This window comes from Phymastichus coffea, unplaced genomic scaffold, assembly GCF_024137745.1.
Source record: "Phymastichus coffea isolate CEN01 unplaced genomic scaffold, Cenicafe_Pcof_1.1 PCOF00031, whole genome shotgun sequence".
NCBI lineage: Eukaryota > Metazoa > Arthropoda > Insecta > Hymenoptera > Eulophidae > Phymastichus > Phymastichus coffea.
Genome location: NW_026706842.1, coordinates 1317957 through 1332929, shown reverse-complemented (window position 1 = coordinate 1332929; position 14973 = coordinate 1317957). Strand labels below are relative to the sequence as shown.

General features: G+C 38.3%; 1 protein-coding gene across 1 annotated transcript; it reads right to left on the bottom strand.

Moving 5' to 3' along the window:
• Positions 1-6458: 6458 nt before the first annotated feature.
• Positions 6459-13535, bottom strand: LOC131663108 (uncharacterized). The gene is made up of 5 exons (XM_058933212.1): positions 13361-13535; positions 9228-9515; positions 8557-8804; positions 7592-8027; positions 6459-7508 (listed from the first exon to the last, which is right to left on the bottom strand). Exons 1-4 carry the CDS (start codon positions 13376-13378, stop codon positions 7616-7618), a joined length of 966 nt encoding a protein of 321 aa, XP_058789195.1. The 5' UTR covers positions 13379-13535; the 3' UTR covers positions 6459-7508; positions 7592-7615.
• Positions 13536-14973: the final 1438 nt, after the last annotated feature.

Here is a 14973-nt window from a genome sequence, read left to right as displayed (position 1 = left end):
TTTTGTAGCTTTCTTCATAAAGTATTAAAGTATATAACAATATTAATGATAATAATAATAATAATAATAATAATAATAATAATAATAATAATAATAATAATAATAATAATAATAATAATAATAATAATAATAATAATAATATTAATAATAATAATACTTGTTATAACAAATTAGCATATTGCATTGATTGACTATCTTGAGTTTAAAGATAGTGTTTATTTCATAGCACAATTTGATTCTTAAGTTAATATAACGAGAATCTCTTGACTGAACTTATTTGTTTAAGAACTAATGATAGTTTAATTAAAATTTTCGTATTCGTATAATTGAATTTTTGATTACTGTTATCGCAAAAGTTAATGCCATAACTTCTATTAAAGAAATAATTATTAATAATTATTGATATTGATGGAACTAAATTTACTTAAGCTACTTAAACAAACAAGCTACTTTAACAATAACAAAAACTTTATCCTCTACTTGCATATCATAAACTACAGTTTCAAGTGTTTTGTTCGCCAAGGAAATTTCGTGAAATAATTAACGATTACTCGTAATTGTATTGTGTTGCATCTGATTTATCTGAGAAAAGGAACATTGAGAAATTATAAATGCAGCAGGCTATTCATTCTGAGATAATGTTAAAAGATATTTCTTGATTGCCTCAAAAAGTTGCGCGCGCGGTACTAGTTTGTACAAGCGAAAAAAAAAATTATGCTATAAAAGACATCGAAAGTGATATTGTAATTTGCGAATAACGTGATTGTTCCTCTACCTTATCAACGTGCAACTTTTACGTGGATGATTCACTATGGTCGCACGGTAAATATAAGTGCCAGATGCATAAAGCGAATCATAAAGTAAGTTCACGTACAATTAATTGAGAAGGTTCCTTGTTCCTCCTAAAATTGCTTAGAAAGAAAATTTTTAAACAGCGAGGCGGCTTTTGCGTAACTTCAGAGAGTGCCGATAGCGGAATAGCTTTACGTGACCAGACAACCCGATGATAGACGTCATCGATATTTTATAGCCCGAAGCCTTATGCAAACTCCGGACCTTTTCACCATTTTACATTGTGTTCGAAATCCTTCGAGATAGATGTGTATTTTTATTCCGGTCGCTCTCCGAGAGAGAGACCCTGGCCTGCCTGCATGCCTGCACGACAATCGTAAAAGATTGCTAGGTTACACTTTGCTGAGATTATGTTATTAGAGCATTACTTTTAAAGCAACTTTCTTCCTGTCGATACGCTTTTGAAGAACAATTCTATACGCCCATTTCTTCCTGCAAAAATTTACGTAATAAATTTCTAATCGGATATAACACGACTGCAATCTTTATACAACTATTCTACGAGCACACGGACTCGATTTCTGCGATAAAGACTGCAACTATCATAATTTGATTTCTTATTTCGATATGAGTTTTAATAATAGCTTCACGTTTAGTGTGAAGCTAATAAATTCAGATCATAGCGTAGTATAACCAATTGAAAAAAATAACTTATGTGAGTGCAATTTCACAGAGCGTAACAATGAACTTCGGGCGATACTTGTAAAATATTCCCTCTTTTTTTATCCAAGAAATAGAATAGATAATGCAGCCCATTGAAATTCACACTTGTACAACAAGAAATATCACTTTTAATCTATCGACAAGTCGACACGTTTATATGCCAACAGCAAAACAAAAACAAATTCCACGGAGGAGCGGGAGCGTATCGAGCGCCTCAATATCGATGCACGATCGTCTACGTTCCCATTTAATACAGGTGCGCATCCCTGGAGAAGAATACAAGCTCGCGAGAAGGAGCGTCTTCGTCGTCGTCGGTGTCAATGCTATCCGGTGCGCGCGAAACCATCTCGGACCTCCTCGTATTTTCAATGCACGGCTGGAGCGTTACGAAAGTCGCGAGCGCGCGAATTCTTCGTGCTCAAAATAATACCGACACGAGAATAAAGTGAAATAGCCGAACGGAGAAAGAAATTCGAAATTGATTGGCGACATTTGAAGCATTACAAATGCTCGTAAAACTGCCACTGTTAAGCGATTGTTATTGATGCCGGGGGCAGTTTATTATTCGCCCTCCACACGATCAGTTCCTTCAAAATTGCCTAATTCTGCAGATAAACAGTGTCAATTAATATGCCGAAAGCCAGTCATAAGCAATGTTAACTTTCACAATTTTGCACAACCGAACTAAGCAGTCGATTTGAAGCTCAATTAATTTTTGTATTCGCTTTATTCTTCATAGCACCAATTATTCAGTTCTTCGTGGTGAGCTGACATTAAAAAGCCAAAAACATCAATGAGCGCGCGGCTACAACGATTTAATAAAATTATTAGGTCAAAACATTCCATATGCATATTTACGAGGAGAATGCGTGCTCAACAAGTTTTTTCACATCAACAGGCTTTCAAAAATTTGAATAACTTCTGAAAAATTTAAATGTTGGCTTTGTCCATCCCAGACAATAAATCTCCAAGTTATTCAACAGTCGCGCAAAACTAACGAGTACGAAAAGAAGAAACATATTCCACGACAATTTCAAGAACTATCGTTTTATATAAAAATGCAATTTGAATATGTAGTGGGAGTCTGTATAATAAATAATTACTCGGAATACTTTCAAAACATAGCTTAAGAAAAGAAAAATAAAAGCAAACTGCATCCATCAGGTATAAAATGAAATTTCACGCTGTGCACCGACAACGAGAGAGGGAGAGAGAGAGACTTACGTCACAGGACATTGAGACGAAAACGTCAATTAACAGGTAAGTCAGTCGAATTCTCTCACTCATTTATCGAAGCAACACAAAAGCGCTATTTCAAGTGAAGTTTTGAGTGAAAGTGTATAGAGCGAAAAAGGTCGCGTACGCGGCGGCGCGCGAAAAGCGGCGAGAATCGTGCATAGGTGCGCATTATGACACGCGGGCACGACGACACTCGATTTCTTCGCTCTCTGAACTTGCTGGGCTTTCTGCCAGCTGTCTCCTTTGCATGTGCACATCGATCGTATAATTGCTAAGTATTGCAAACCGATGAAACAATTGATTGTCACTGATTCATCGTTGCTATTTTTTCGTACACGTACGCAATCATGTGCTGTCGTCAAGAGATTTCGCTTTTTTTTTCGTTGAAACGCAAGTCATCGCCATTGGTTATCTGTTGTAATCTCAAAAATTAGCATTACAAGGTCATAATACAACGATTTTGATTTTGCTATCTAACTACTCTATCTGCATGCTCGCTTTGGAGACTAGATATTTCTCACATCCATAATCTGCCGCATAGATGGAACAGATAAGAATATTATGAGATGTTCACCATCGTAACATACGAGCCCATTCATCTTTAAAACCTTACGTTTTTTACGCGTATTAAGCATCATTTCGTTACAAATATATGTGTGTGCGAGTGTACGCATGTGTGTGTATGTATGTGTGTGACGTATAGAAAATACACACACATATATAAATATTTTTTTTTCTGATTTTCTGGTAACTAGAGAACTGAGATAATGATTTAGGTTTCATTTTGAAGGAAACTTATGTTCATTACATTACCGAATACGCGACTATTAAAATGTGCCGCGTGAAAGCTGCTGTTTACTCGAGACATTTTTGTTCCACCACTGCTCGACTTATATGGTTTATTACTTTATTCAAAATATTGCGGCAGAAAACCAGTTCCTGTAAGATCCTTTAGCATATCAGTATGCTCGCCATTTCACTTTTCCTTCGACTTATTTCATTTTGTCTATTCCAATGTCGCAATTTCATACACTCGTTAGACTATAAAAAATATTATCTTTTAGAGCAATAGTTCGAGACGCCCCCCCCCCCCACACACACACAGAGTTTAAATAATAATAAATCTATTTTCAACTCAACGTTTTAAAAATTTCCTTTGATTTCTCAATGACGTATTCATCATACATTCATTTGGTGATTTGATAACGTAATAACCATCAATAATATCATTGAAAGTATTTTCATTAACTCCCAACTTGGGAGTTTCCACTCTCAAGTTAAGTTAAGAATGTGAACTCGTATTCACAGTACTATAACGAATTTTTATTAAAATAATATCTCAACAGCTAATCTGCAAAATAAGCTTTGATTTGCGAGATACATTTTATTGTGATGGTTCTTTTATAAATATAACGTCACTGAGTTTTAATTGTTTTAATTGACACTTAAAACTTTTAACTTTCTGATTAACTTCAGATAATATCAGGAAAAAATAACATAAAATAATAGGGGCACGCATGTAATATTTTTAGTCTTAATTATTTTATATAATTTTCAAACATTTCGAAGTGTTACTTGAAATTTCTCTTAGCCACGACTGTAGAATATTAATAAACAAGAAAAATCGTCGAAATACATGTCAACCACTAACTTCCGCAACATTTTTCTCAGCCCTTGCTTCTATTATCGGGCAATCTTCTGAGAAACTTTCTTTAAAATTTCGACAGTATTGCACACATTAAAGTTTACCATGCAAATGTTCTATTCGGTGTTAATTCCCCGCGATGTATTGCACCGATCGTAAAGCGAAAAGAAAAAGTGACTACAAGCGTAAAAAACAGAAGAACAAGAAGAAAAAAGAGCGAATGCGCGCGCGCGTGTGTATGTGTTGTGAATAAAATTAGCGAAATACAATTAGTCGTTAATCAGTGAGAGTAGCGCAACGCGCAAGCAGAACCACGCGGAGAAACCGTTTTGAGCGAGCTACCTTGAAATTAAGTACTCGATTCGGAGCATGTATTAGCGAATAATCCCAGTAGTCAACTGCCAAAAACGTCGTCTAAGATACAGTCACGTGCGTGTGTGCGGAAAGAGCGCTTGCGCCCCGGTCTTGGATTTCTGTATGTATACATGCGTTGTGCAATGCGCGACGATGTATCTCGTGAGAATAGTTGATCTCGCGCTCGCAAGCTGCTGCTGGTGCCTCACCGCTGCGACTGCGTGCTTGGCTTCTCCTATCCTTGTCCGGTGTGTTCTACGTATAATACTTCAGTGTGTCGCAATTCACACAAAGGATAATAACCTTGCTGCTGGCTCACCGCGGATGCAACGCAGCTTACGTTCATGTCGATCAGGTTGCCTATACGCAGCGAGATGTCTTAATAACTAACGTTACTTTCGCCTTCTCAACTTTATTAAAATAATTAAAAATATTGTTTATTTATTTATTTTATTTTGTTTATTAATTTGATTTCTTCATTTTTTTTATTGATAAATCTACACAATCATTGTGTAGTTGTGTTCCGATTTATATAGCTGTTTTTCCAATTTTTTCCAATTTTTTTTTACTATTGAAAAGACAGTGCGTGATGATTAAGCGTGTACCTAAAAATATATTAAATAAAATGCAATAGATTATTGCATTTATTGACTGTGATGTACGACAAAAAAAAATTACCAAAAGCGAAATATTTTTGGTAACGCGTACATACGTCTTAGCTAAGTGAGCAGAGTTTTAATTACTTTTCCTCGCTATTTATTATAAATAATTATTTTACAATAGATAGTGAAATTTGCTAATGCTAGAAAGCATATTCATTTATTAAAATATTGAATATGTCATTGTTAATAAAATGGACATGATGTAGGCACGTTCAATGTGCCTTACCAAACCCGGACCGTTTCTACTGCAATGCTTTTATATTATATACGATACATTCAAGAATTTGGTTCTTTAAAAATTTAACAATACAAAATTGTTTTTTACAACTACTAAAGATTCTTCCTTCAATTTCATTATAAATTTATCGAATGCAAATACATTGAAATGATTAAATGAAAAAGCAACGAATTCAATTAATGCAACGTGCTTAATAAAATGACCCGATTATCAATTTATACTTTGTATTTCAATTTTCTTAAAAATTGTACGTCTGTCTGCATTACGTTGGCATTACGTAGAGCATTGCGTTATGCTAATCGTCAATAATAAATACTGTGGTGAACAATGCGTAGCAGAGTCGCAATTTGATTTTGCTTGTCGTTGACTTTATGGATGAGTGAACTAAAAAAATACCGGATACTTGTACATTTAGCAGATCGCTATTTAAAAAGTTCATAGTAAGCTATTACACAAGCTAGTCGAACCAAATACATACCACACCCGACTTCCTTTCTAGGAAAGTTCTATTGCAACTTGGCAAGTTTCAATAGCATAATCATTTTTTTCTCTTAGTATTGGGAAGATGTCTCCATAGTTCGAAACATTATAGCTGAGTTATTTAAAAATAAGCAATAATTATTTAATGGTAAAATGTGAAAATGTCAACTTTAGTTGATAAAAATGTCTAACTATGTTGTTTTGTAAACATATCGTCCTTTTATCATAATCTTAAATTTAAATCAACTTGAAATGTAAGCATGAATATACGCGAGTGATGGCAAATAAGAATGAGTAGTGTGTTACGTATGTCTTTTATTATGAGCACACATTATTTAGCAAACACAATGATGAAGATAATCGATAGCTTAAAAAACGCTTAAGAGATAATTAAAACGTAGGATTTACAACTAGTTAATTTTTTTATAATAACATGTACATAAAATACGCCATGACAAGATAAATGAAAACAGTATGAAAAAATGGAAAACTCACGTATACTTCCATCAATCTGAATTTAACAATCTTCATAAATTTAGTGCATTGCCGAAACGAAAAATTTTTTCACGTTCCACAAAGAATTCACATAAGCGGAACATAAACATCCAGATTTAAATGGAATAACCCAACGTCATACACGTTTCGATTGAGACAGTGAGAAGAAAATTGAGCACTCCAATACACGCGCGCGTGTGTATGTCGTTATCTTGAAATATAGTAAACTCAATTCTATCCCCAATCACTACGAGATAATTACAAAGCCGTTGCGTCACATATACACAATGTATAGCAAAGGGTAGAGCCGTCGCATCATCAGCATCATCATCTCTCGATCGGTAATAATCAGACGGGCGATAAAGTGCACACACGTACATACGATGCGCGCAAACTCGAGTGGCGGGCGCGCGTGAGAGTGAAAGTGCACATACAGAAAAGCCCTGGCACGACGATTACTTCGCACTACGAGATTTGCGAGGAAAGAGAAACGGACGACGAACGCCTCTTTGCCTGCCGGTAAGAGCATATACGCAGCATACTTATGGACTCGATCATCCGGTAGATTCAGCAGACATCGAGAGAGATTTTTGAACTCTTCGTATGTTTTCCTTTAATGGGCCTATACGTAAAGCTACACATTGTTATTACAGATATACAAGTATGGATAGCTGATTGTCGAGTTAAAGGAAGACAAAGGAAGGTTCTGCATTTTCTGACTGCGACAAGGCTTCTAGCGGGAAATCTCTTCTCGCAGACGGCGGGACGATTCTTATAGTACAGTGGAATAGTAACAGGCAGACACGAAAACGATCTTGTTTGTCTTTTATATCAGCATCGCGACTTATTATCATGACTTCACTGGAAAATATTGTTATACCTGTGAAGCACATGTTTTTTCAATGAATTCAATGAATTCAATTAATTAATCAAATCACAATGCTCAGTCTGTATTCCACTTACCCCTAAAAGACTGGAAAGACCGACTTAGTAGTAGCCGAAGCTAATGTCGTGCAAGGGAGCAGCAGCGTTTGACGGCAGCGCATAGTCCCTGGCAAGTTGATCGAGAAGTCCGCCATTACCACTGCGCGTCTGAGGTTGAGGTCGCGGTCGTTCCTGAACGGGTGCTGGACCAAATTGAACCGGGCCATTCTTGGCGTACTGGATGGCCTGGGGTTGTTCTTCGTACAATTGTTGCTGCTGAATCAACTGGGATTGCAAAGCCGCACTCAGCTGAGATCTGCTTGGCTGGTCGGCTGGCGTGAAAATCGCCTGGGGTGCTGGTTTCGGAACCGCTCGGGATTGCGCGGCATAGATCGCCTGGGTATGAGCTGCTGTGGCGAATTGTGGTTGGTACTGCTGTTGATAAGCTGCCGTTTGCTGGCGCGCCGGTGCTGCCCTGCAACGTTCATTTTTCGTTAGTCCAATAGACACTTAACGAAATCGTTTTTATTCTCTGTGCAGATCAACCAACGTAATCGCATAAAGAGTTAGGTCTTTCAGTTTACGACAATATAACCAGTTTTCTAAAATACTCAATTAGTGCGTTAAAATGTAGTTGAATTATAAAATTAAGCCAATTGTGTCTATAATAAGCACGTCTTTTATATAACTTTCACAATCCAGTTTCTCAAAGATATCCTTTCAGGCTTATACCCACACCTACATATATCTTTACTTAGAATTAGATTTAGTTCAGAAATTCTTATGAGACGGTGTTATAATGAAATTCAGCGTTGTCACTTCCGTGAGATTCTATTAAGTTGAATGGAAAAAATGCACAATTATACGATCAGATGTTATCAAAGTACCTGATTGTATAATCGTAAGGCAGGGAAAAAAACTAGTTTGAAATATCTCCGTTAAATTTATTCCAATTAATTAAATAATTAAAACGCGAATAAAAAGTTAATTTTAACATAACTTACCTTGGTGGAGGTGGTCTAGCAGCAATTGGTAGCTGATACTCGGCGTAATCTTGGCCGTACTTGGCTGCTTCGAGAGCTTCCTTGCTGGTAGTTTCATCGACAAGCGTTGGTGGAGCGACGGTGATACCTTCACCAGAAGGCTGAAAGCCATACTGATCTGCACCATACTCGACTACTCGAACTTTGCCGCTATCATCGACAAATCCATATTTGCCTTTTACTTCGCCGTTGGCCAACTTTGTTTCGATCTAAAAATGACAATTATGTTATCAACTTATGAAAATGAAATTTTGGTCTGTAACAAGTAAAATAAAATAATGAGATAGAACTATTATCATTTGCAAAGTGAGTTGTCACACGTTTTGAATAACTAAATTGCTAAATTGACACTTTTATTATTGCAAATTTATTTTGAAAGAAACGTCGATGATCGCCTTTTTTTCAAATCACACCGGTTACTAATAGTATTCTTAAAAAAATGTCCATGATTGGAAAATAAAGTTTGAAAAAAAAGAAGTTACGAAAGAGGTATGAACTTTCCAGAAAGTAGAGCAGTAGTAGCAAGTCAAGAAGGAAGAAATGCTGATTGGATAAGATAAAAACACAAAAAAGAGATAAAAGCAGGCGCGTTACTCGTGATGCATTAGTCATGGACTGAATGTATGGCATACTTTGAAGGAGCCGTCGGCACCCTCGAAGCCATAGGTGTAAGAGCCGTCCTCGTTGTGCCGGTTGATCTGCTTAAGGATGGCGACAGGAGTAGGTTTAGCCGCAGCGGGTCCCCTCTGGGCGGCAGCCTGAGCTGGACTATAGCTCCGGGGCGTCGGGCTATGGACCGGTCGTGCTGCCGGCTGATCCGACTCGTAGTCGCCGTACACCTCGCCGTTTATGTAATTGCCATCATCCGGCTGGTAGCGTTGGCCCGCCACCAACGTCACCGCCAGCAGCCCCAACACCACCTGAAAACGTACAGCTTTAATGAGCTCATCAACTGCCTATACGTGGCGCTTCTTTCACGCAACTTTTCTTTTTTTTTTTAATTTTCGTTTTGTTTCTCTTTTTTTCTTTCGGAACTCTCCATGCACACTCTGATCTCTTGATTATGCGATAAAAGAAATGCAGTCGCACGGCAATTACCTAATCAGCAGACGCTTGCTTTTGAAATTAGTTCGGTTAATTGGAATCTCACTTTGACTTCTTCGGTTAACGTTGTTTCGCGACAGTTTTCTTCCCGTTAATTGAATCGATTGTTTCGATTACATACCATACGTTAAAGGACATCTGCGAAATTCTAATAGTTCCTCCTTTTTCGATCTCCCTTTCGTATAAGCTTTCGAGCTCAAAAGTGTATCATGAATTGTGTATCGAAAAATTGAAATGACTTATTCACTAAGAATTGAATTGTTACGTAAGATGACTACAATGAGGTATCGCAAATAAACAAAACCTTAATTGTAAATGAAAGAATTTTTTTTGAACAACAAATACGACAAACGCATTGTTTTTCGGGTATTTCAAGGTAGATCAATGAAGACGAATTATATCACGTTTTTTACATCATTTTGCAAATGACTAATTGGTCTTGCGTCGAACGCGAAAAACTTTCATCATTTACAAATCGATTTGCTTTCCTGAACCGTCGCAGACGACTCCCTTATTGGGAACCGCGAAATAAGCTCTCAAGGTAACCTCTTTCGTTTTGGAACAATGATACCATCTGCAAAAAAAAATAATGATACCCTTGCTTTCGGTACTTACGTGAATTGTTTCTCAAAAGTGAATTACATTTGACCTCGATTCGCAGAAAAAGGTAAGGGTCGCCGAAAAAATATAAAAACCAGCCGTACAATCTATCAATTGGTCTCGTAATTAGTGAAGCCTCTCAGCGAGCTACGATTGCTTTTCTCGTCAGCCAACAAATGAACTCTAAAGGACGATGAGGGTTGCGGCTCGTCGTAATCGTAATATCGGCCCCTGGCGCTGTCGAGATCCTCGAAGCAGAGCTCACGGATTCCCTTGAGCACGATGTAAAATAGAAGTAGCTGTGCGGCATTCGACAGGATCTTGGGCGGTGAGAGAAAGGAAAGCACGGAGCTCAATGGCGAAGCCGTACGACCCGGCCGGCAAAAACCCGAAAGCATTTCAATGCTCCCGTAACGCACGCCCGGCAATTCCACTTGACAATTTTTCAGAGACCAAACAGATTTTGTAACCTGCAGTGCGGGCCCTCCAGAAAAATATCGAAAAAAAAAAAAATGAAAAAAAGAAAACGAAACAACGTAGTCGTGCATTCACGCAGTTTACGTAAGTCTTTTGTTCTGAAACTTGTGTTTGTACGTGCGCGTAGTTTTCGAAAAGTTTAACTTAGTTATGTTACGCAAGTGAAAAAAGTGCGGCTCTAATTAGTAGAATGAGCAAATATTTGGACGAAAATAAACTAGGAATAAATTATACAACTTTCATACGTATTGCCGATCAAAGCTCCATACTGTTCAGTTGAACAAGTAAATAGATTAAATAACTACGGCGACTGTCAGAGTATTATTCCAAGGCAAACAAACATACGGAGAATATGTAATGACAGAGAAAGTGAGAGACGATAAATATAAATAAGTGGAAAATGCGTGAAGAAAATTATCGAATCAGAAATCGAAATCACATTTGAAAGGATAGACGGCTGCTCCCTAAGTTCACCATATGTAATTACATATCAATAGCTATCGACGAAAGGTAAGCTTATATCGACTGTAATATGTCGGAATTCCAATCCCATCGAAATTGAAAGTCTCTCAAATATTCGCGCATTATTGAATGTATGTACAATACAAAAGGACTTAACAAGCTATACACTTTCGAGCGCTTTCAAATGGGTTAAACAACACAGCAGCAGCAGCAGCAGCAGCAGCAGTAGCAGCAGTAAGCATCGAAGGCTTTCAAAAATAATGTCACAATGACGTCGAATTGCACAAAAAAGAAACTGAAAAGCGGACGATGCAAAAACATGCCAGATCGTTGGTATTCGTTTCAAAAGCCGCGGTAGTCTTTCTCTCGTTAGGCAGCGCGCGGCCGATGCCTTATAATATCAAGATTAGAAATCGCTGCTGAAGGACGCGAAAGTGTTTTTCAAGTGTTTTAGCCACAACGCGGACTCGATGAAACCGACGCTAAAACGTGTACACAGACGACATTGCACGTGTCTTCCGACAGCTATGTACCGCGAAACTGAGCTGAATGCCGATTACCAATTTGAAACTGCGCTACAGACACTCGCCGATGGACTTTCCCGATATTCCAAGTTTCGTACGAATATTTACGAAAAAGGCAGTTTCATAAGTATCGTTATCTTTTCGTAACAATCAAAGCCCAAAGAAAAATCCTATGAATTGTTATTAACGCGTCTAGATGTTGATTAGCAATCGTGGCAAAAGAAAAAGTAGATCACGCGGTGTACAGAAACGAAATTCCCATAGCGACGGAACGATGCAACACCCACGCTCGAGCCTCGCGAGCTCATTAATGCGTGCTGGAATATACGCGTATATTTAACGAAAAAGCCGATGAAGTAGCATTCGCCTTCCACGAATGCACAGATACTTTTACCGGAACCTCTACTCTCGGACGCGATCATGCATTATACACATGGACACAAGGCTCGCGCGCGCGCGCACGTAAGCTTTCGATACATGTAACTCAACCGCGTGCACTTCCTGATTGCGTTCTATTTTTTTCGCGATCCAGTTTTAATACTAACGTTTGGCAATTATGATTCGCATGCGAACTTGCCGTGTATCGGCTGGCCGCTATGCGAGTGAAAACTGACGGGCGTTACGTAACGTCGTGGAATCGATAATGCTTTGATTAATGCTTCGCGAACGCACACCCATTTATCGCTCTCTCTCTCTCTCTCTCACCGTCTCTCATTTCCATCTTGTCCTCTCAATTGCAGGCGGGATGGATTGTAAGTTCATTAACGATCCCCTCGCCATTGTAGACGCGCGTTTAGACACATAATTATTTATTGCATAACTCACGCAATCGCGTTTACAACAAATTTATGCCGCACGTGCTCGCGTGCGCGTGCGCCGCGTGAGAATTCACGAATTTTTCGATAATAGTGCGAACTGTAACGCGAGCTTTCAAATTTCGCGCAACGGCTTCATTCTGCGGAGTTGCCATTTTAATTAAGTGATCTACGGGAGGTATGACTGATGAACGATGTTACGGCTTTCAATAGTACCCTCGTTCTGAGACGGGTGTTCTTTTCATTTTGTTCGCCGTCAAGCGCAATTAAGTGCATCGTTAAGTTAAAATCAATATAGGATTATTACATAAGGTGAGCAATTAATTAATCGAGTAGAATGGACGATGCTATTTTTTTCATGATGAGTAGTATTATATGCAGTGCGAAATCTTGCTGTACTTTAGAGAAAGTTGCAGGGCAAATAATTTGTAGACATACTTATCTTGAGCAATATTTGAAGATCCTTACCTCTTTGCCGTGAAAACGAGTCACTTTATGCAACGAATTTATCAGTAAAGAAACTGCAATAATTGTCAGGGAAAATAGTTAGATACAGCGCATGAAAAATTTTATGTGACTTGAAATAACAAAGTGACAAAAAGTTCCTTTCAGCGATAATAATCGATCGACACGACAAATTACATTTTTACGAGAGTTTTGCGGTAAAAAGAGAGAAAAAAGTCAGCTGCAGCAGCAGAGAGTAATAAGCGTATCACTGAGGCCGATCACAATGCGCGATTGTCGGTCACGTGTCACTCGCGTAACGAACCGCACTCTACGTACCGTCGTGAAGGTCCTCATGATGTCTTCGATCGCGAGTCGCAGAACAAGCCTTTGATCGCTCGGCGCAGCGCTGAATCAGCTGTGTGCAAGTGGTCGATGTTTCGGGGCGCAGGCAGTGCAGTCAGGCCAGGTCCAAATATGCGTGCGAGTAGGCAGCGGCGAGTAGGCTAGAGAGTAGCGGCCTCGGCGCGCACTGGGGCCCTCATATACCTTAGCAGGTATTGCCTCCCCCTACCAAGTTGGTCCGCTTCAGCTCTCCGAGCGAGCGCTCTCACTCTGCATCCCCTGCACGCGCCGACCGACACACGACAAGCACTTTCACTGTCTATTCTACCTCCCTCCCTTTCTCTCTGCCTCCCTCTCTTTCTCCCTCGCTCTCTTTCACGTGTTCGCAAGGCTACGCAAAAGTACTTACACCTTAATGTAATGTACCACTTTGCGATCCTCGTACGCCACTTGGCTTGCGCCTGTGCCTCGTTCTTTCCACGGCTTATCATGTTGTCTTATATTAATTGTCAAGGTTCGGCTTCGTCATGCGAATTTCTTCGAGCTGCTACGGCTACTGCTACTGCTGCTGCTGCTGCTGCTGCACCGAAAACGCGATGATAACTTTACGCTAGCTATTTACTACTGTATACAAGCTGTAAATGACCAATTTCGCCATTTGAAACTTAAATTGCAATCTAAAGTATCTATGAGCTATTTCGGTAAAAAGCACTCGAACCATCTAATTTATTTCCAATGTTTGTAAGCCTACATCGTGAAAATTCTCACATGACCCGTTCTACTGCTGTGATCGGTTTACCCCGACTCAAAGATGGAATCGATCACCCTTACATAACGCTCGATTTAATGATTCTTTTAACCGCATAACAGTATTTAGTGACTAATAAAGATGATAAACTCGTGTTGTTTTCAAATAGAAGTTTACTTGCAATATTTTCCATCAGAAACTCGTTAATAATCAATATCTTGTCTATACTTGTTTTTAATTATACGCGTTCACCGAAAATTACGAGCGAATTAATTACTTAGCGGGAAATTACTCGAGTCACTGTACATTTCAATCTATACATACCGTAATCTTGAAAGTAAATTAGTATATCGATGCACTTAAATTATGTTCTTTACACGCAGCTAAGGAAAAGTGATTCAAGTATGGACGGTTTGTCGTATGAAGTACTCAAATGTGAACCAAATCTTGTAAGTTTCTAAAGCCACATACGTAGTCAGTTAATCTTTGTTTATAACTTTACATCAGCATGATTTTTTCGATCAAAATTATATCGGCAATACTGTCAAAATAAATTACAAATTTCCGAAAATTACCATGTGTGTTGAAAAGAATTTTGTATCGAAGTTTACGTAAGTTCGCCGTAATATCCATAATATACTGCGGTGAATAAAAATCAGATTCCATTATAATATTCTTAATATTTTTAATGACATAATAGTATTGTAATAAAATATAATAGGTCTTCTGTAAAAGCTGTTATATTGGAAAAAGTATTCAACAAATAATAAATCACAAGGATCGTTAGTGACTAGCAAAGGTATGTTGAAAAACTGAAGGCAGGGTCGAAGACTTACAAAACTCCTTATTAGAATTCCAA

Bases quoted from the DNA above. Each gene is read 5' to 3' on its own strand.
- LOC131663108 (XM_058933212.1), bottom strand. The intron at 8,805-9,227 runs GTATGCCATACA...TGTCATTTTTAG, and splicing joins GTGCCGACGGCTCCTTCAAA to ATCGAAACAAAGTTGGCCAA. The intron at 8,028-8,556 runs GTAAGTTATGTT...TGAACGTTGCAG, and splicing joins GCTAGACCACCTCCACCAAG to GGCAGCACCGGCGCGCCAGC.